This window comes from Gymnoscopelus microlampas (genome assembly GCF_963454915.1).
Source record: "Gymnoscopelus microlampas genome assembly, chromosome: 3".
In the NCBI taxonomy this organism is placed as follows: domain Eukaryota; kingdom Metazoa; phylum Chordata; class Actinopteri; order Myctophiformes; family Myctophidae; genus Gymnoscopelus; species Gymnoscopelus microlampas.
Window position 1 is genome coordinate 39,314,752 of NC_139940.1, and position 20,760 is coordinate 39,335,511.

The window sequence follows — 20,760 nt, forward strand, 5'->3', positions numbered from 1 at the left end:
TGTATGTGTGTTTGTGCATGTCTTTAAGTGGCGCATGTGTTGCAACGGTGCGCCTCGCAAGTCTGTGTGTGCGTGTGTGCGTGTGTGTGTGTGCGTGCGCACATGTGCAGTGCTGGCTTGTGTGTTTGTGTGTGTGTGTTTGTTTGTTTGTGCATTTCTTGAAGTGCCGCGTGTGTTGCATCTTTGCCTTCCGCATACATAGGCTACGGACGGACGGACGGACGGACGGACGGACACGGTCAAATGTAGAGCGGCTGGCACCGCTAAAAATACTCTTTCGCTACTCACCAAAACAAATTTGGTTTTATGGAGTTGAAAGCCAACTCTACTAAGTGGGAACACTCTGTTTCCCCCCACCTCACATCTAAAATACACTTTTTGGCCAAAATGTTAAATATTTCACCAGAAAGCAAACATTATTTAGTTACTCCGCTGCGCCCTCTACAGATCCGGTCAATGGAATTTTTCTATTGACAAGAACTGGGCGTAGCGGAGTAACGGAGCAAGCCTATGAATCAGAGCTAAGTTTAAAGCAGCACCATGTAACTTTTTAACAACTACAGTATATAGCATATTATGTCCCACAAAGTTATACATTTAGATGTTTAAGCAATGACAATAATCCTTCCATAAATGTATAGACTCAGGGGGTCCCTGCTAGGGGCTTGACTGTACTATGTATAGGGGAGACAATAAGTTTCATCCTGGCATTTGCATAGGCGCCATGGCAGAACTGCCAGTCAATGCAACGACTGGACAATCACAGCGCATCCTTGCTGGACATGCTTGCAGAGAATCTTGGGTAATGAAGTCAAAGACGTTGGCTATTTGTGTCCAAAGTGGCCACTACATATTGCCTGCTTTAAGTTAAAAAAAACGTTATTCAACACTGCCTACTCTACCTAATGATGGCTAAGAACAGCTAGGTGTTGCCTGGGTTTTATTTGAGCTGTGCTGTTTTTTATTTTCACATTTTATTATTTGTTGCATCACATTTGATTGCATTTGTTTTTATTCTGTGAAGGACTGAGTTGGCCTGGTGTATGAAAGGTGCAAGTTTCCTAGGGCGTTGTGGGCATCACTTCCTGTCGATTTGATCCCTGATACCTGATCAAATCGACAGGAAGTGATGCCCACAACACCCTCGGAAACTTGTGGATAGATAAAGTTGCCTCGATAACATCTTTCCCTGCTGCAGGAAAGACATTTTGTAACAAGACATTAAACTCTTTTTCCACTTTGCAACCAAGAAATCACCTTCACAACAATTCACAACTTTGTCAAACTCACGCCAAGGCTGTCTTTTTGCTGTGACCTCCTGTGGTCCAGCGATGGTGTCACGACCTCTAACATCATCCAGGCTCTCGTAGATGTGCTCCCCTCTCTCGTCCTGTCTCCTCAGCTTCAACTGTCCCCTGTCCAAATTGTCACCTCTATGGCTTCTGTTTCCATCTCTCGGTCTTCTTTCTTTATATATCACCGTCTGTGTCGGGTCTGGCACAGCATAAATATGTTCAGACATTTTACCGGTATTATAGACCTGAAAAGTAACTCTTTACCACAAATAGTGTTGTACACTACAGTATGTTGTATTTTCCTCTCCTGGCTTGATTAGATTACTGCTACAGTAGATAATTAAACCTGCTAAGCAAAATGTGATATATCTCTGTTGGTGGTTGCGCGCAATCTGTAGCAATAAGGAAGTGTAAGGCAGAAATACACAAACACCCACCCTCCCACCACACACACACACACACACACACACACACACACACACACACACACACACACACACACACACACACACACACACACACACACACACAGACACACACACACTTTTCCTTCAATTTTCTTCAAAACAATGTTTGCTGCTACTCCTACAGATTTTGTCCACTATTCTCACAAATCGGTATTCAGCCATAAGAATAGCCTACCAATTGTGTCATGTTATGAGCTAAATCTTTACAGCGTGTTATAGGCTGGTGAGAATACAATGCTTAGTATTATAATCCCGAGGAACACACAAATAACTCAATATTATATCAGTACAGTTATGTCCAACAGTGGACTGTTTGAGCCCACTGCAGCATAAGCAGCATATTTGACTGACTGGGGGCTTTGAATATCAGTCATTTTGAAACAGCCTCCTCCACAGGACAGACACAGGCCTTTTTTTCTTGTCTTTTCAGCTCCACCACTCTTTTTCTTACTGGGAATGCATGGGCTTGGGGTCCATATTTGATAAAGATAGGTCTCCTTCTCAGGAACCTCACAACTGCTCTCTCACGTTTTCTCTCTCAGATTTAGTGTTGTTGGAAATTTACATTTGTTATTGATTCTGAATATTTGAAATGGTGTCATTTACCACACTGTATTGACACCAGCCGGGTGTCACTCTTCTGCCCACAGCCCACAACCCTGCACACACACACACACACACACACACACACACACACACACACACACACACACACACACACACACACACACACACACACACACACACACACACACACACACACACACACACACACACATTACATTACATTACATTACAGTCATTTAGCAGACGCTTTTATCCAAAGCGACTTACAATAAGTGTATTCAACATAGGTAGGGAACGAAAACTACTAATCACCAGAAGTTTTAAGTACATTTCCTGCAAAAACAAGCAACCAAGAGTATACCTAGCGCTAAGGTAAAAGTGCAATATATCAGCTACCTACTTTCTTAAACAGATGAGACAAAAATGGCAAAATCAAATGAGCACGAGCTAAAACAAATAAGTGAGTCGACTAAACAAGATCCAATAAAACAATACAAAAAATAAAACAAGAGTTCGTACAACTAGTTAACAACAAGTAGGCCAGGCAAAGAGGAAGGATAGTGTTTCCTGAAGAGGTGGGTTTTCAGCCTGCGGCGAAAGATGGGCAGTGACTCTGCTGTCCTGACATCAGTGGGAAGTTCATTCCACCACTGTGGGGCCAGAACAGAAAAAAGTCGTGACCGTGTCGATCGACCAGAAGGACCGTTGAGTGGCGAGGGAGTCAGTCGCCCCGAGGTGGCCGACCGGAGTGGTCGGGCAGGGGTGTGGGCATTGACCAAAACCCGGAGGTAAGAAGGAGCTGTTCCTTTCACTGCTCTATAGGCTAGCACCAGGGTTTTAAACTGAATGCGAGCTGCTACGGGGAGCCAGAGCTTCCCACACGTAGTAGCCTCACCTCTTGCTCAAAGTGCTATACTCAGCTTTCACTTGAGCCTAATTTCCTCCACTTGAAAATAGCTGTCACTGACTGTTATTCAGTGTTTTGCGGGTGTTAACTTGCTGATGGCAAGTGCGGTTTTGAGTGACAAATATGAGGCTGTTTCTGAGAATTATTAACGCAGGGCGCTGTTCCTTTAGGTATAGGTACTTTATTTATCCCAGGGGGAAATTAAGGTGTTACAGCAGATCTCATACTCAGAAACAGACTTTATGGTGGGCTATTGCGGCTGATAGCAATTCACAATTCTCACAAATCCAGCTCACCCTACCTCCACGGTCAAACCAGCCTTAGGGTGAGCAGGTGAGTGCCATTAGTTATAGCCGCTGGAGGCCACCCCCCAATAAGGTGCCAATGCGGTGCCTACATCTATCACATCAATCAGTGCATACAAATACAAAAAACCCATTTGGCCCCTACATTCCGGCCCCTAATTAAGCCTGTGCATTAATTACACACTGATTACTATGTAGGAGATCAGTATTAACCTTAGCAACATAAATCAATGCAAATTCCTTCATATGCATAACAGTCTATCAATAGAATCTTCATCCATATTCTCCCCTCCGTCTGCAAAAAAAGAGAAATGAAGAGCGAGAAGAGCGAGTGAAAGAAGAGTTCAAAGTTCTCAAGAGCTCCAAGCGACAAAGGATTCATAGAGCGTGAGTTCTCCAAGTGAGACTTCAAGGCCCTTCTGCTTCCTGAAGCTATGGCAGTCTGCATCTCCTCTCTGCTTTCTGAAGCTACGGAGGTCTGCATGTCCTCGTGCAGCCTCTCGTCATCCAGACCCGGATGAACAAGAAGCCTCCTAAATTTTGCACGGACATTCCCACTAGGCCGAGGAAGAAATGCTACCCTTTTCACATTGGCCTGTTATAGTGGCACCAGGAGGCCACAATAACCTACCTGACCTGGCGGAGACCTGTGCTCTGAGGAGCACTTTTTCTATTTTGCTCTGTAGCCTGCAGGGACACCTTTCCAAAGTAAGAAACTACTTAACTCTTTAACTGCCTGAGTATATACACAATCTATCCCCTTCCCTGCCAGAGACAATACATTGCAAAAATAGGTAAAATGTGAATTTTGTCTTATTTTTTAACATTGAAGTGAATGGAGCAGAAAATCTTCGCATCGCGTTATCTCCTGCTTCCTTTGTGATAAACGAAAAATTTAAAAAACTTGTTTTTCTCGTCGATGGCTGGCTGAGCCATGCAGAGAAAAACGAGAAATCTCGTCAATGGCAGGAAAAGAGTTATTAAGGCAAACATTATTGAGAGCACCTGGGCATTATGGTCTATGTATGTAAATTACAGTTACAGTAGATAGCTAGAGTTATATTATACTGCAGTCTGCAGTCAATCATGGTCAAATCAAAATATGCAGAGGTTGCCTTGGCTGTTAAATCAGACATGTATTGAAGAACTACAATGAAACGACCCAATTTAATTGGTTACTGTCTCCCAACATTGGTCGGTATCACTCACTATTTAGGTGACTACTATGCTAAATCACTCTTCAAAGTTAGATAGCCTACTGTTACTGCACATGCCATATATGCCTGCTTTATACAGTATGCACCACCACTACACCACAAGTTATATATGGTCCTCAGCCAACACTTTTTGCGCAGGAGTGAAGTGAAGTTCGCGCAATTTCATTGGTCACATCCTCGATCAATCAAAGGGCACATGCATGGGTGTTAGCACCACGCGTGTTCTTGTCCCCAAGCATTTTCTGTCAGGCCTATTCATCCTTACCTTAATGTTAGCTCTTACACAGTGACTAAATGCTATAAACCAACTGTAGTGTAAATTATAGCCATATGATTGTTCTGAAAACCCCTTGAGGCAAACTTTTGTGTGACATCCTCCTACATAAATGGTAATTTCATACCAGTTTGTTCAAATAGTTGTTCATACTGTCAAAACAGATAAAGAATTATTGTATATCATTATTTTGTATGTATAGACAGTAGGGGTGGGACAATATATCGATATATCGATATATCACGATACTTTCTCCCGCGATAAATAATCAATATTATTTTTTTTTAAATCGATATTAAAAATAATCTTTTTTTTTTTAAAAATTTTAGTTTGTGATTGTAATTGTGTAATGATGATTTTTAACTGTTTGGTGCTATTTTATGTGTTTATGAATTGAATACAAGGACTATCGTGATATATCGTTGGTGAAATTTCTTGCAATATATAACGAATATCGTGATATCGCAATATATCGCAATATATTGAATATCGTGATATATATTGTTATAGGGATGTTAACAATTAATCGATTAAGAAATTATCCGATTAAATCAAACAATTAACAATTAATTGAAAAAAAAAAAAGTTTTTTTTTTAAATGTTCAGAACCCAAGATATGATGATTTGAAGATTTTCTGCTCCATTCACTTCTTGTTTAACTTACTGAAAAAGGCTGTATCGCGGCTCCTAAGCACTTTTTTTTTGGATTTTTTTTTTAATCTGAAATTAAGATTCTCAGATAAAAAAAAAAACGCCGCTTATCAGTTAACCGGTTAATCGGTTGATAAGGTTATCAATTATCAATTAATGAATTGATCGATAATTTGCATCCCTATATTGTTATCGTGGGCCTAATATCGTGATATATATCGTATCGTGAGGTACCCATATATCGTCCCACCCCTAATAGACAGGGTTTGGTATATGTCATTAACACTACACTAGCCATGCATTACCCCTTTTTCTATGGGCTGCAGGTGCCTGTGTATGTGCTGCTATGCTGTTGATTCACCGTGTTGAACTATTGATGTTGCACTGGAGCCCAAAGGCTGGGTGACTAAATGAGTAATTTTCAGTGACAGTCAGAAAGTAAGAGTTAACCACTTAACCCATATTTTCAAATTGCTCAACGTTTTTTTGGGGGGAAAAATATATATATATAAAAAACAGAACTTCTTCTTAAAGGGCAAGACCACTTTGGTAGAGGTTTGGGTTGTGTAGTTACCTTGCCATGATGTAACTCCAAAGGTGGGCAAGAAATCAAAAATAATTGCTCCATTGATTAGAAATTGATAATTCAAAATATGCTCCTCATTGACTTACATTGTACGGTAAAACAACTCTCAAAGTCACTCTTTTAGCACATAAATGAACCCAAACATAGCTGATTCAGACAATATGGAGCATCACCAAACCCAGTACTGTTTGTTTTTTTAATAAAAATGTCAACTTCCTGTTGATTTTACTATTTGAAGATCTGGATCCGGATCCGCCGATCCAGTCCGGGTTTTCTACTTATTAAAAATGGCAAAATCAACAGGAAGTTGACATTTTTATTTAAAAAAAAAAACAGTACTGGGTTTAGTGATGTTCTATATTGTCTGAATCAACTTTGTTTGCGTTCGTTTTTGTCCTAAAAGAGTGACTTTGAGAGCAGTTTTACCGTACAATGTAAGTCAATGAGGAGCATATTTTGAATTATCAATTTCTAATCAATGGAGCAATTATTTTTTATTTCTTGCCCACCTTTGGAGTTACATCATGGCAAGGTAACTACACAACCCAAACCTCTACCAAAGTGGTCTTGCCCTTTAAACATAAAAAAAACTAACAATTTTCAAGAGATTTTAGAAAATGTTTGCCTATAATGACATACCCAAAATAGGGACGCCAGAGTGAAAGTGAGTGAACTAGCTATGAATCTCAATTCACCCATAGAAACAACGATAAGGGGGAGAATTGATCCTGTCTTTTCTGAACTCCAGACACATCATCCAGGTTCATAGTTTGATGAGCATGTTCACGTACAGTATATGTATTTTTGTCAAAAATGCCAATCGATCAAAACTAGTTAAAAAATCACACCCTGTGTGAAGGAAGCGGTGCCTTTGGGGCGGGCCTTAACTCATTTCAGTGCGTCCCTATTGGTGGTCTGAGTCCACTTACCAAATTTGTATTTGGTAGCATGCTGTAAACTGGAATGATGGCTGTTTAAAGCCCAGCCAATGGGCAGACAGAGGGGGCGGGGCTTCAGCAATTCTTGCTCGTCCCTATTGGTGGTCTAAGTCCACATACCAAATTTGGACTTGGTGGCATGCTGCAAACTGGAGTTATAGCTGTTTAAAATCCCGTGCTCATACGGGCGGACGGACATAACATACGCTGGGGGTCCCTCCCTGGACCCCTCTTTTATAACTTCAGCAATTCATGCTCGTCCCTATTGGTGGTCTAAGTCCACATACCAAATTTGGAGTTGGTGGCATGCTGCAAACTGAAGTTATAGCTGTTTGCTTCTTTGCCGTGCTCATCCCGTGCTCACACAAACGGACGGACGGACACGCAGACAGAGTCAAACGTAGAGCGGTTGGCACCGCTAAAAAATCACACCCTGTGTGAAGGAAGCGGTGCCTTTGGGGCGGGGCTTAACTCATTTCAGTTCGTCCCTATTGGTGGTCTAAGTCCACATACCAGATTTGGACTTGGTGGCATGCTGCAAACTGAAGTTATAGCTGTTTGCTTCTTTGCCGTGCTCATCCCGTGCTCACACAAACGGACGGACGGACACGCAGACAGAGTCAAACGTAGAGCGGTTGGCACCGCTAAAAAATCACACCCTGTGTGAAGGAAGCGGTGCCTTTGGGGCGGGGCTTAACTCATTTCAGTTCGTCCCTATTGGTGGTCTGAGTCCACTTACCAAATTTGTACGTGGTAGCATGCTGCGAACTAGAGTTATGGCTGTTTAAAGGCCAGCCAATGGGAAGACAGAGGGGGCGGGGCTTCAGCAATTCTTGCTCGTCCCTATTGGTGGTCTAAGTCCACATACCAAATTTGGACTTGGTGGCATGCTGCAAACTGGAGTTATAGCTGTTTAAAATCCCGTGCTCATACGGGCGGACGGACATAACATACGCTGGGGGTCCCTCCCTGGACCCCTCTTTTATAACTTCAGCAATTCATGCTCGTCCCTATTGGTGGTCTAAGTCCACATACCAAATTTGGAGTTGGTGGCATGCTGCAAACTGGAGTTATAGCCCCGTGCTCATCCCGTGCTCATACGGGCGGACGGACATAACATACGCTGGGGGTCCCTGGACCCCTCTTTGATAACCAGTGGCTCGTGTGGCCAATGAGAGGAGAGATGGCATAGGCAATCTCCAAGTCCGTGTGTGTGTGTGTGTGTGTGTGTGTGTGTGTGTGTGTGTGTGTGCGTGTGTTTGTATGTGTTGCTTCTTTGCCGTGCTCATCCCAGGCGAACGGACGGACGGACACGCAGACAGAGTCAAACGTAGAGCGGTTGGCACCGCAAAAATCACACCCAGTGTGAAGAGAGTGGTGCCTTTGAAAGTGTAACTGGTTGCATCCTTGTGTTGCAATCAGCAACAACATGTTGTGACACGTGACAACATATTGTCACGTGTCACGTGAAGCTTGACCAATCAGCCGTGCTCAAGCATAGGGACGGACATACGGACGGACGTACATACGGATGGACGGACATACGGACACACGGACAAAGTGGTTGGCACCACTCAAAAATCACACCCAGTGTGAAGTGAGCGGTGATATTTATGAGTTATTAATTTCATCATGCATCTCGATAGCCAATCACAGCACGTCCTGCGAAGTGACGTGCTTACATTTTTTACATTATTATTAATTTCATCATGCGTCTCGCTAGCCAATCAAAGCGCGTCTGCGAAGTTTTAAGTTAATTTCATCATGTTTCTCACTAGCCAATCACAGCACGTCCTGCTAAAAAATAATCACACCCTTCCCAGCTCTATGGCTGGGAAGACACGCCTATGGGCGTGTTTTCCACAGCATGGCGTCACAGCGAAAGACACATTTTCACGACGGAAAGAAAAACTTTCACCACGGATGGGTCCTAAACGCTCTTATAGGAGCGGTTGCACCGCTCAAAAAAGCTATATGCATCTCAATACACCCATAGACACATAGGAAAGGGGAATAATTCTGTGTTGTTCCAACAACCTCTGTTGGTTGCAGGCAGGGTTCATCGCCATGCTGGCTTGTGGTGGAAATGTTTGAAAAAAATCTATTTTTGCCATGGACATACAGTACAAATATTACCAGAAACAGAGCAAGCCCTATATGTATACTACTAGTGCTGTGGTCCTCGAAGTGGGTTGAAGGACCTTCGGGGTTATTTGAAGATGGTCAAATGGACCATTATAGGCAGGCCTGGAATTTCGGCATTTTAGGGGCCACTTGGTATTTGATGTTGTCCATTTTATGAAGGCTCAAAGGCCAAATGCCAGGGCAGGAACGCCATCAATTAATTTAGTCCATTGAAAGAATTCATAGAATTTAAGGATGATTCAAATTTAATATACAGACTTATCTGCAGTGAAATAAATGAATTATGGTATTTACAATCCGATCAGCTCAGCCTGCACCAATCAAAGTCACTGGATTGGTTTAAAGATGGGGAGAATTCAGAATATCAACAAAATACATTGGTGTCTACAAGACAAGAAAGAGACACTGGTGTCTACATATTGACAAGAAAGAGACAGAGGAGAAAGTGGTACAGTCAGCTGGGGCATTAAAGGGGAATTTTGGACCACAGTTTTCTTACCTTTTCTATGATGTTATGATATCTTAGGATGAATGGTACAGTAGAAAAATGTCATAACTCCACCCCGGGTCCGCCACAGCTTAAAACGTGCGCCTTGCGTTAGATAGCATATTTTAATAGCTTTTCTTTTTTTTTCTTTTTGTGAGAGATCTGACGTTATGTTCCATGTATGGACATATTGATGACCCCAGTGGTTGCATGGATAAAGTGAGTGCGGGGGCCAATGTATCCCACATCCTGCCAGCCATCAGGAGCCAGGGAAACGATACAGATGATGAGTTCCCAGAAATAAAAGTACCAGAATAAGTTACACTTGTTGTTTTAGTTTGACTTTAGTTTGACTTATTGGCTAATGATGATGCATAGGCTTGTGTTCTCAGGGAGGAGACAATGGAACAGAGGGACCCTGTCGTATTCTCGCTTGTTTTAGTCAAATTTTTCTCCTGGACTCTTGACCTCATGGCATCTTTGTCTTTGCAGTCTGATGGCTATTCTTTGCCTACAGCTGTGCGGAGAAACTAATGTTTTCTAATATTGATTCTATGGCGCTTTCATTTTCCTCAATTTTCACATGAATATAATACAGGATACATTCCTAAATTAATAGTTGAGGAATGACAGGTAGCCTATATCCATATGTTTTAGTCCATGAGTAGAACACGTTTTTTTTCCTTTTTCCTGTCGGATGCAGAAGATCTGGTCTTGAAGTTGAAATCTTCTCTGAAAATGAGGCTATAGTCTCCCCACAGCGTAAATATTAGGATATTAAGAATTTGACAGAATAATGATTCATCAAACCAGCATGAATCGTTTTGAATAGCTGACATAATCATAATCAGTAATAGCAAGGATGATGGATACAAAATGGTAACTGTAAACCATGAAAGTTGATGAAGGTACTGATTTTAGGTACTTTACTTTCCAAGGTAGTACATGATTTATTATTGGATTAGTCATGAAAGTCTTTGCTGGTAATGACACTGTTACTAGCAACGGGCCAAACCTAATTTGATCGCCAAAAGAAAAAGTAAGGCTGAATATTTGGATTTTCAGAACCCCCCCCCCCCCCCCCCCCCGACCAATATTGTGATGTGATTACATTTGTGTTAAAAGTCAAGCTTCAGTTCTAATGAACAATTTACTTATATTGCCAATTATATTGGTGCAGCGGCACAAACTTGATGCAAATCATGGCCAATCCGTGAAGCTGATATGTTGTGTGGGCCAATCAAGGAAGCTGATGCCTGCACCCCCCTACACACTAACACAGACAGCGACAGACATAAGTGGATTTTTGGATCTGGACAACTGCTGTTCCGACCGAATTCCCACTCGGCACAACACTTCCCCAGGTCATTGTGGTGACAAATGCCGAGTTTGATGTCGATCAGTCGGACGGTGCCTGGATTATGCCCGGGACAGATTTCTTTGTCTGTGTGTGTGCAAATAAATACAAAAAACACACACAGACATACATACAGAAAGACAGCATTTGTGAATTAATAGATATATTTATAGATTTATTTTAGGCACAGCTTTATTTTCATTCTGCAGAGTGGAGTATTGGCGCTGACATTTCTGTGGATTGGTCTCTGTCTAATTTTAGCAATTTTAGGAATTGTGAGGGTTTGAATTCTACCCTGGATGTCAGAATGATCCAAAAAGAGAATCAACTTCTTCAAATTCAACTTCTTTATTGTCACTTCACAGGTTTACAGGTGTAAAAAAACAGATCTGATATGCTTAGAGTAAAATATATACATAAGATGCATGGTTAGAACAATGGCAATGGAATGAGACAGATATAGTAACAGAGATATACATAAGGAGCAGTGATAGGATAGCAACATTCATTCTCTATAAGCATATTTTGCTGTACTCGGAAATGACCTCAACAAATGTTTTTTTATTTGTATTTGTTCATACTGCATTTAAGTGAAAAAGAGGAACCATTTTGTTTGCATATATTATTGTTAGTATTAGACCTATTACTGTCAGAAAAAAGCAGAAGTACAAAGACAACCCATGACCAGTTGACCAGTGGTGGTGGAAGAACTACTCAGATATTTTACTTACTAACTATCAATACCACAATATAAAAATACTCTATTACAAGTAAAAGGCATGTGTTCAACATTTTACCTGGATGTCTTGAGTAAAAGTACAAAAGTACTTTTACTGCAAAGTAACTAGTAACTGCAAAGTAATTAGTAACTAAAGTTTTCAAATAATTGTAGTGGAGTAAGAGTACAATATTTGCCTTTGAAATTTAGTAGAGTAGAAAGTATTGAAAATGGGAAATACTCCAGTAAAGTAAAAAATACCTCAAATTGTACAGTAAAAGTACAGTATTTGAGTAAATGTACTTTGTTACAATTTGACCGCCTCTGCTTCTGTATTTCTTTTGGTGTAGCCTTAGGTTGGAGATTTAAAACACATGCTGCACGGCAACGGGCAACTAAATCCTTTTTTTAATGCATTTGACACAACAATATCACTGTCTAATAAATATTTCTAAAAAAACTGACAAACAAATTAAATTACTGAATTGATCGTCCGTGTGTGTCATCCTGCCGTCATCGCACTACAGCCAAAGCCTATCAAAGCGGCTGAGATGCTGGTGGAACTTATTACACCCATAAGGCTTTTTGCATACCCATAATGCAGTTTGGGATATCCTAGATGGCGGTATTTGCGACATTATTTGAGAATGTATGTTGCCTTGATCATGTTATCAGTTCAACATATGAGGTTTCTTATACACACATGAGAGTACATTCATCTACTTCATCACTCTGTGCATGAGTGACCAGTTTGATCTGAGAGTCGTTAGCATGATGATCAAATCCCAAGACGCGGGAGCAACAACTAAATGGGATAAGGTTGTAGGTGTTGCAAATTCCCTTCTTCCTCAAGAAGAAAAAAAACGTGCCTCCATCATCACCAATTTCATTTGGAAGACTGTCCTACAGAATCATAGGAAAAGAAGAAACCTATAAATATGAGAATATTTAAGTTTTCTGTAAAGCAATTTGTAACTTTGTTTTTACATTTATAAATGTATTACCGACGCCAATATTTAAGCCCCACTCTACTAAAAGATAATAACCTTCCAAAGAAAAGAAGGAAAGTTGTGAATGTGTTTAGAGTTTAAACACAACAGACTGAGCAGTGCTGAACAGTGCTGCACACTCACCCGGCTTTCCACTTTAACTTCACCTTGGGCATCACAGCACACAACTTTGCATTTGTCATCTTTGGTGGCGTAGAGTATTACTACAATCCCCTTCTTTGCATGATTTGTTCTTTTGTAGGTCTGGATTCTGAATGCACAGTCTAAACAAACAAAAAGATAACAGGGAAAAACATTTTTTTAGAGCACACCTTTGATAGATAGATTTGTATCTCAGTGATTTATAGTATTGCAAACAATATGAAAATACAAAATATTATTACATATCGGCAAAATAGATGTTAAATAGGGAATGCTTGACACGTTTCAGCCTCAGCCTTCCTCAGAGCAGAGCAGAACATAAAATCTGCTCTGAGGATGGCTGAGGCCGAAACACGTCAAGCGTTCCCAATAAATGAGAATTGTTTATCAGAGCCAGTCTTGCATCCTTCATTTTGTCACTTTTTCCACTTCAGTAGTATTTGAATCTAGTTATATTTATAGCTGAGAACCCACTGCCTAAACAAAAAGGCATCCAGAGGAAGCGCACCTTCTCCTTTTCTTAAATGTTAGATGGGTTTGAGCAGCCTCTTTACAATATATTGCTGAGTGAGCAGCATTAACCACTTAAAACCTATATACTTCAGTTGACCAAGGTCCCCCAGGCAACCCAATCGCCAGAGATGAAACATTACCATTGTACTATATTTGTGCAAACCACTGACACATTGCATTCAATGTTCAATGTCATGGCCACGGATTAGGGTAGGGTTAGGTTTAGGGTTAGTTATTATATACTTTGAACGTAAAATAAATCTAGAATTAAGTCAATATGGTCCGCATCTAGACCATTGACACGCAACGTTTTTCTGCAGAAACGTACAGTGCCAACGTTTTCTCTGGCGACCAGGTGCCCCAGGGGTCTCTACTTAATACTTCTACTCTACTGCATATCGGAGGCAAATATTGTCATTTTTACTCCCCTACAGTTATATGACAGCTTTAGTTACTATGTACTTTGCGAACATGAACTGATACATTGTGGAAACGCATTATGATGGTGACGTTTTCTAAATTATATGAGTGACACAATAAATATTTTAATAAATGTTCAGAGCAGAAACTTTGCCAAAATGTTATTTGGGTGTAGAAGACCTGGGTATTGGATAGGGGTACGCTGGCTCAAAAAAAGACACATTTTAATCAGTGTGGAAAATTCTTGTACACAGCAGAAGGCATTTGAATCACTGTCCAGGTACTGGAATCTTACCAGATGACGACAGCTGAGCTTTGGTTCGTAGTTCATAACATAACTGGTCTCCATCCCGTAGAACTAGAACGTAGTTGTTCTTGTTCTTGATCCACCGTTCACGAGCGGGTCCATGATTTGATATTTTAAAACCGTCGCTCTGTATGTCTGAAGATGTAGCAGAGAACAACACATATACTGCAACTTCACACAACCACAAATTCTGTATATGAATAAAAAAGACGTAGTGTGTGCAAATAAATCACATAGGCCTAATGAAAATGTAATTACCTTCGTCATCGTCATCCTCATCCTCATCCACTTTTCACAGAGAGTAATCCAGGGTTGCAAAGCAAATTCATCCCATTAGTTTCTCACAAAACAAACAAACAAAGAAAATCAAGAAATCTAATTGTGCCAAAGGGGTGGTAGCCTATAACACTGTTTCCCAAACAGTGGGTCGGGACCCAATTGTGGGTCGTGGACCGATTTCTGTGGTTTGCAAGTAAATATCCCCCCTTTTTTGCCTTTATTTTTAATCATTATTTTTCAACAGATTTTCAAATGTTTTTTAAATGTTTTTCATAAAAGAAATGTTTTTTCTAAAGAATTTCATGAATATAATTAAAACAATTAAAAGAAATTCCATGAAGTCCACACATTTAACTTTTAAGTGAAAGTGAAAATAGCCGATCTACAAGCTCACGACGCGTTGCTTCACCGGTTTGGGTCCCGGGGAGACATCACATTTCTCTTTTGGGTCATGGGCTAAAAAGTTTGGGAACCACTGGCCTATAACATCTAGCACACGTTACCTTCAATACAGAATGTAGAGTCACAGTCACAATCACAGTCCATTGCTGCTGTAGGTTGACTTTGCTCTCACAGAGGTGCACCAGGTCAGGTCTCCTGTATTATTTTTAGATAAGCAGATTCGAATGACAATTACACTTCCATGTCTCTCTTCTCTCTACTATCCCACCTACACCCAACATCCATTATCAAATTCAGATTTTACACAAATGTAGATGTAGTAGTATAATTTCCACAACGAACAGGATCCCGCATATTGACACAACAGAAGCCTCAAGGTCACAACAAATGTAGTGATTGCTATGCTCAGGCAAGCTCAATTTCCTGTTGAAACAGTTTTGCATACAATCAGTGTTGTAGTGGAGGGTATATACAGTACATAGGCATTGGTTATCTCACTCACTCCATGTGTGCAGCCATCAGATTTAGTGTTGTCGGAAATACATTTGTTAATTATTGATTCTGACTATTTGAAATGGTGTAATTTACCACACTGTATTGACACCAGCCGTGCATGCACTCTTCTGCCCACAGCCCACACACCCCCCCCCCCCCCACACACACACACAGAGCTTCCCCACATGTAGTAGCCTCACCTCTTGCTCAAAGTGCTGTACTCAGCTCTCACTTGAGTCTCATTTCCTCCACTTGAAAATAGCTGTCACTGACTGTGTTATTCAGTGTTTTGCGGTTGTTGTTGAAGATGATAAGTGTGGTTTTGAGTTACAAAACTGTTTCGGAGAACTGGTGTGTTCTTTTTCTACACTAAATCCCTTGTAGACGATCTAGAAGCTCAGAAGGCGTCACGTTGTGATGCGTTCTGAGCCTGTAGATCTGCTATTTCTGGCAGATGTTCCCCCCCAGAATAGGGATGCTGGGATTCAAGTGGTTAAATGTGGTTAAATTATAAGTAATTTTCAATCTGTTCAAATGGAAAACAGATATTCTCTCAAGATTTACATTTTTACGTGGCGTAATATGACTAGTAACAACGTTCTAAAAATGTACAACGTTGTTCAGGGTTGCCGTGGATGAAAAAGTAATTTACAGGCGTGCCCTGAGTCAATAGAAAGTTTCCACTGGGCTAGGCTACTAATACTACACACATAGCATAGACAGACAGTACAAGAGCTGGGCTAGCACAAACGAAACTGTGCAAATACAAAACAACATAAAATAATTTGCCATTACGCATAATCAAACTTAACCATACTCACAGACGTCGCTTTGTCTTGCAGGACAATGAACAGCACGCTGACTGCTATTCTGCTACAGCCATCTGAGCGGTTACACATCTGTAAGTAGTTCAAGAGTCCGTAAACAGGAAGTAGTACCTAACCCAGTATGACTAGGCCCAGACCTGTTGAAGAGAGAGTTACGTCACTAGCATAGACTCTCATTATTGAGAATGGGATGTGGAAATGCTCTGTCTATCTCAATGAGGAAGTTCCAATGTCTGGAACTACAGCCCATAGCTGCCCGCTTTGTGGTGAGATCAAAGCGTGACGGAACCCTCTCTTTTATAGCAGTGGTTCTCAAACTTTTTCATGTCAAGGACCCCCAAATTGACACTTATTTAGCCCGCGGACCCCGATTTGAAAAGATATGCCAGGGACCCCACATAAGGGAAGATTTTTAGGGCTCAAGCAGTGATTCTCAACCATTTTAATTTCAAGGACCCCCAATTTGACATGCATTAGGCTACGGACCCCCATTTAATGGCATTTCTATCTCTGGGACCCCAATTTATATTGAGTGTACAAATGACGGGTCCATTTGGTTCCATTTGTACACTCTCTGAGTAACAGACCCATAAGGGTCCATTTGGTTCCTAACTATCCATCATCAAGCTGGGGACCCCCTGGAACTCCCTCAAGGACCCCTGGGGGTCCCCGGACCCCACTTTGAGAACCAAGATACGACCCATAGTGTCAGACATTATTTGTTTGGGTGCACAGCTGCACCCATCTATGCAAGGAAAACCGTTCCCTACCTGTGTTGAAACTAAACCTATTCCCTTTGAACACACGTGCACGCGCCCACGCCCACGCCCACACACACACACACACACACACACACACACACACACACACACACACACACACACACACACACACACACACACAATACAATGAATGTATTAATAAGGTAAGACAGGGACAAGTTGGACAACGGCAAGGCTGACAGATAGGTGAGGCAGGCAGGATCAGTCCATATTATAACAGGCAAACTAATCCAAATAAGACAATGATCCAAAAGTGCATCGACAGCTAGAAGGTCGGATACTGACGAAGGCCAGAAGGGTGGAAACGTGTTCATTGGCCACGTGTTACTTATATTGCCACACAAACGTGACACAAACTTGGCCAATTCCTTGAAGCCGATATGTTGTGTGGGCCAATCAAGGAAACTGATGCCTGCACCCCCCTACACACTAACACAGACAGCGACAGACATACGTGGCCAGAAGGGTGGAAACGTGTTCATTGGCCACGTGTTCACCGTTGGCCCGATCAACGTGAAACTGTTCACATCCGCCTGTTATACTGCCACCAGGAGGCTGAATTTTGCAAAACACATTTTGTTATATTACTCCACAGCTATGATATAAAACAGTTGTAGTGTAAACTATAGCCATTTGATTGTTTGGAAAACCCTTTGAGGCTAACTTATTTGTGATGGTCTCCTACCTCAATGTTCATTTCATACCAGTTTGTTCAAATAGTTGTTCATAATATCAAGACAGATAAAGAATGATTGCATATCATTATTTTTTGTGTACGGTATAGACAGGGTTTGGTATATGTCATTAACACACTACACTAGCCCTGCATTACACCTCCTGACAATGGCAGTTGGCCCTCTGTTTGTTTCTACACTTGGACTGGAATGGAGTAGCCTATTATAAAATAGTGTAGTGGCCATTGTTAACCTTTTATAAGACAAGTTGGCATTATAATGAATTGGACAACAATGTTTTTGGTTAAACCGGAGGGTGAATTAAATCTTAATCCTTATCTCTTGAGTTGTGTTATAAATAAATACATGGCTGATACACACTAGAGAATTATGGCAATGTACAATCTGAAATACTCATTCACTTTGGTGTCAATTGAGACTTAGAATTACTGCAGAAAGCAGTTTCACTTAAATGGTAGGCATTGTGCCCCTTTTTCTATGGGCTGCAGCTGCCTGTGTATGTGCTGATATTATGTTGATTCAGGTTGTTGCACTATTACTGTTGTACTGGAGCCCAAAGGCTGGGTGATTAAATGAGTCATTTTCAGTGACAGTCAGTAAGTAAGAGTTAACCACTTAACCCATATTTTCAAATTGCTCAACGTTTTTCAACGTGAAACAAAAGCCAACAATTTTCAAAAGATTTTAGAAAATGTTTGCCTATAATGAGTAATGACATACCCAAAATAGGGACGCCAGAGTGAACGTGGTTAAAGGCTTATGTGAATCTACATGTATGCCTTGTGTTTAAGGTTATGAGAGTGTGCATGAGAGTGTTGTATTGGCTGGCAAAGTGACTAAAGTTCTATTCGACTAGAGATGATACACTGTGTTGTGGTGACCTCTAGAGGCTGAGCTCAACCACATGTGGAGTATTGCTATCACGAAGCTCTCATTTAGTGAGATCGGACAGGAATAATGTTGAAATCCAGGTTGTGGCGAAAGGGGTAAAGAAGGACTGAAGGACATGTACGTGTGAATGTGAATGACTCATCCAGGCACAGCCAGGTGCAGGTTCATAGATGAAAACTATGAACTAGCTATGAATCTCAATTCACCCATAGAAACAACTATAAGGGGGAGAATTAATGGCGTCTTGTCTCTGTCTTTTCTGAACTCCAGGTACATCCAGGTTCATAGTTTGATGAGCATGTTCATGTACAGTATGTATTTTTGTCAAAAACGCCAATCAATCAAAATAGTTTAAAACGATAAACTAGCTATGCATCTCAATTAACACATAGACACATAGGAAAGGGGAATGATTCTGTCTTGTTCCAACAACCTCTGTTGGTTGCCTCTGAGACTGTACAAATGGAACCAAATGGACCCATACGGGTCCATTTGGTTCCCTTTGTACAGTCTCAGAGTTCCATTTGGCTCCATTTGTACACTCCCATTTGTACACTCTCAGTTATGGGGGTCCTTGAAAATAAAAAAGTTGGAGAACCACTGAACTGGTGGACTCATAATATGTCATAGTGTCATAATAAATCAGTGTCAGAAGATATTCTGAAGAAAACCTGGAGACTGAGACATTCAGTAATTTGGTCAAAATAAGAACATAATGTGTCAAAACAAAATCTCAAATTTGCCATGGACAAGGACAAGTCTTGCCACGGACACATTTGTCCGTGTATGGACATATTGATGAACCCTGGTTGCAGGGATAAAGTGAGTGCGGGGGCCAATGTATCCCACGTCCTGCCAGCCACCACAGATGATGAGTTCCCAGAAACAAAAGTACCAGAATAAGTTACACTTGTTGTTTTTCCCCCGACTTTAGTTTGACTTATAGGCTAATGATGATGCATAGGCTTGTGTTCTCAGGGAGGAGACAATGGAACAGAGGGACCCTGTCGTGTTCTCGCTTGTTTTACTCAAATTGTTCTCCTGGACTCTTGACCTCATGGCATCTTTGTCTTTGCAGTCTGATGGTTATTCTTTGCCTACAGCTGTGCGGAAAAACTAAAATGTTTTCTAACATCGATTCTATGGCGCTTTCATTAAGTCAATTTTCGCATGAATATAGTACAGGATACATTCCTAAATGAATAGTTGGGGAATGACAGATAAGTATAGCTTATATCCATATTTTTTTTGTCCATGAGTATAACAGGTTTGTTTCTTTTTCCTGTCAGATGCAGAAGATCTGGTCTCGAAGTTGACAGAATTTGACAGAATGATTCATCAAACCAGCATGAATCGATCTGAATAGCTGACATAATCATAATCAGTAATAGCAAGGATGATAGATAAAAATGGTAACTGTAAACCATGATTACAGTTGATACTGATTGTAGGTACTGTACTCAAAAGTAATATATAATTAGTTATTGGATTAGTCATGAAAGTGTTTGCTTTACTAGCAAATAATGGGCCAAACTTAATTTGATATAATTTTGGAGATGGGTTGATTGTGATCATAGCAACATACAGTATGAAATGGAAACATATCACCAAAAATAAAATAAAAAGTAGGGCTGAACTTTTTTTTTATAGAAGAATGTTTAATTGTGATTTCCCCCCCACCAATATTGTGATGGTGATTCAATTTGTGATAACAATTTAAAGTCAAGCTTCAGTTCTAATGAACAATTTACTTATATTGCCACTTATATTGGTGCAGCGGCACAAACGTGACGCAAATCTTGGCCAATCCGTGAAGCCGATATGTTGTGTGGGCCAATCAAGGAAGCTGATGCCTGCACCCCCCTACACACTAACACAGACAGCGACAGACAGAAGTGGATTTTTGGATCTGGACAACTGCTGGTCCAACCGAATTCCCACTCGGCACAACACTTCCCCGGGTCATTAGTGACACACGCCGAGTTTGATGTCCATCAGTCGGGCGGTGGACAGATCATTTTGTTTGTTTGTTTGTTTGCAAATAAATAAAATTCAAAAACTAAAAAGACACACAGACATACAGA

The 20,760-nt window shown here is 40.9% G+C and overlaps 1 protein-coding gene across 3 annotated transcripts; it reads right to left on the reverse strand.

Annotated features, from left to right (window-relative positions):
* Nucleotides 1-11,525: 11,525 nt before the first annotated feature.
* On the reverse strand, nt 11,526-16,402 carry LOC311042584 (uncharacterized protein). 3 transcript variants are annotated; one of them, XM_084053393.1, is made up of 6 exons: nt 16,303-16,402; nt 15,088-15,181; nt 14,564-14,593; nt 14,294-14,440; nt 13,048-13,187; nt 11,526-12,812 (listed from the first exon to the last, which is right to left on the reverse strand). In XM_084053393.1, the coding sequence occupies exons 2-6, from the start codon at nt 15,128-15,130 to the stop codon at nt 12,801-12,803; spliced, it is 372 nt and encodes a 123-aa protein (XP_083909519.1). In that variant the 5' UTR covers nt 15,131-15,181; nt 16,303-16,402; the 3' UTR covers nt 11,526-12,800. The 3 variants fall into 3 exon arrangements, with proteins under 3 accessions (XP_083909519.1, XP_083909517.1, XP_083909518.1); XM_084053391.1 differs by having other exon boundaries at nt 11,526-12,817; XM_084053392.1 differs by lacking the exon at nt 14,564-14,593 and having other exon boundaries at nt 11,526-12,817; nt 14,294-14,470.
* Between the last annotated feature and the right edge of the window lie 4,358 nt (nt 16,403-20,760).

Excerpts from the sequence above, each read along its gene's own strand:
- LOC311042584 (XM_084053392.1), bottom strand. The coding sequence starts at position 15,130 with ATGGACTGTGATTGTGACTGTGACTCTACATTCTGTATTGAAG. Across the intron at positions 13,188-14,293 it reads AGCTCAGCTGTCGTCATCTG|ACTGTGCATTCAGAATCCAG; the intron begins GTAAGATTCCAG and ends TTGTTTGTTTAG. Across the intron at positions 12,818-13,047 it reads AAGTTAAAGTGGAAAGCCGG|GACAGTCTTCCAAATGAAAT; the intron begins GTGAGTGTGCAG and ends ATGATTCTGTAG.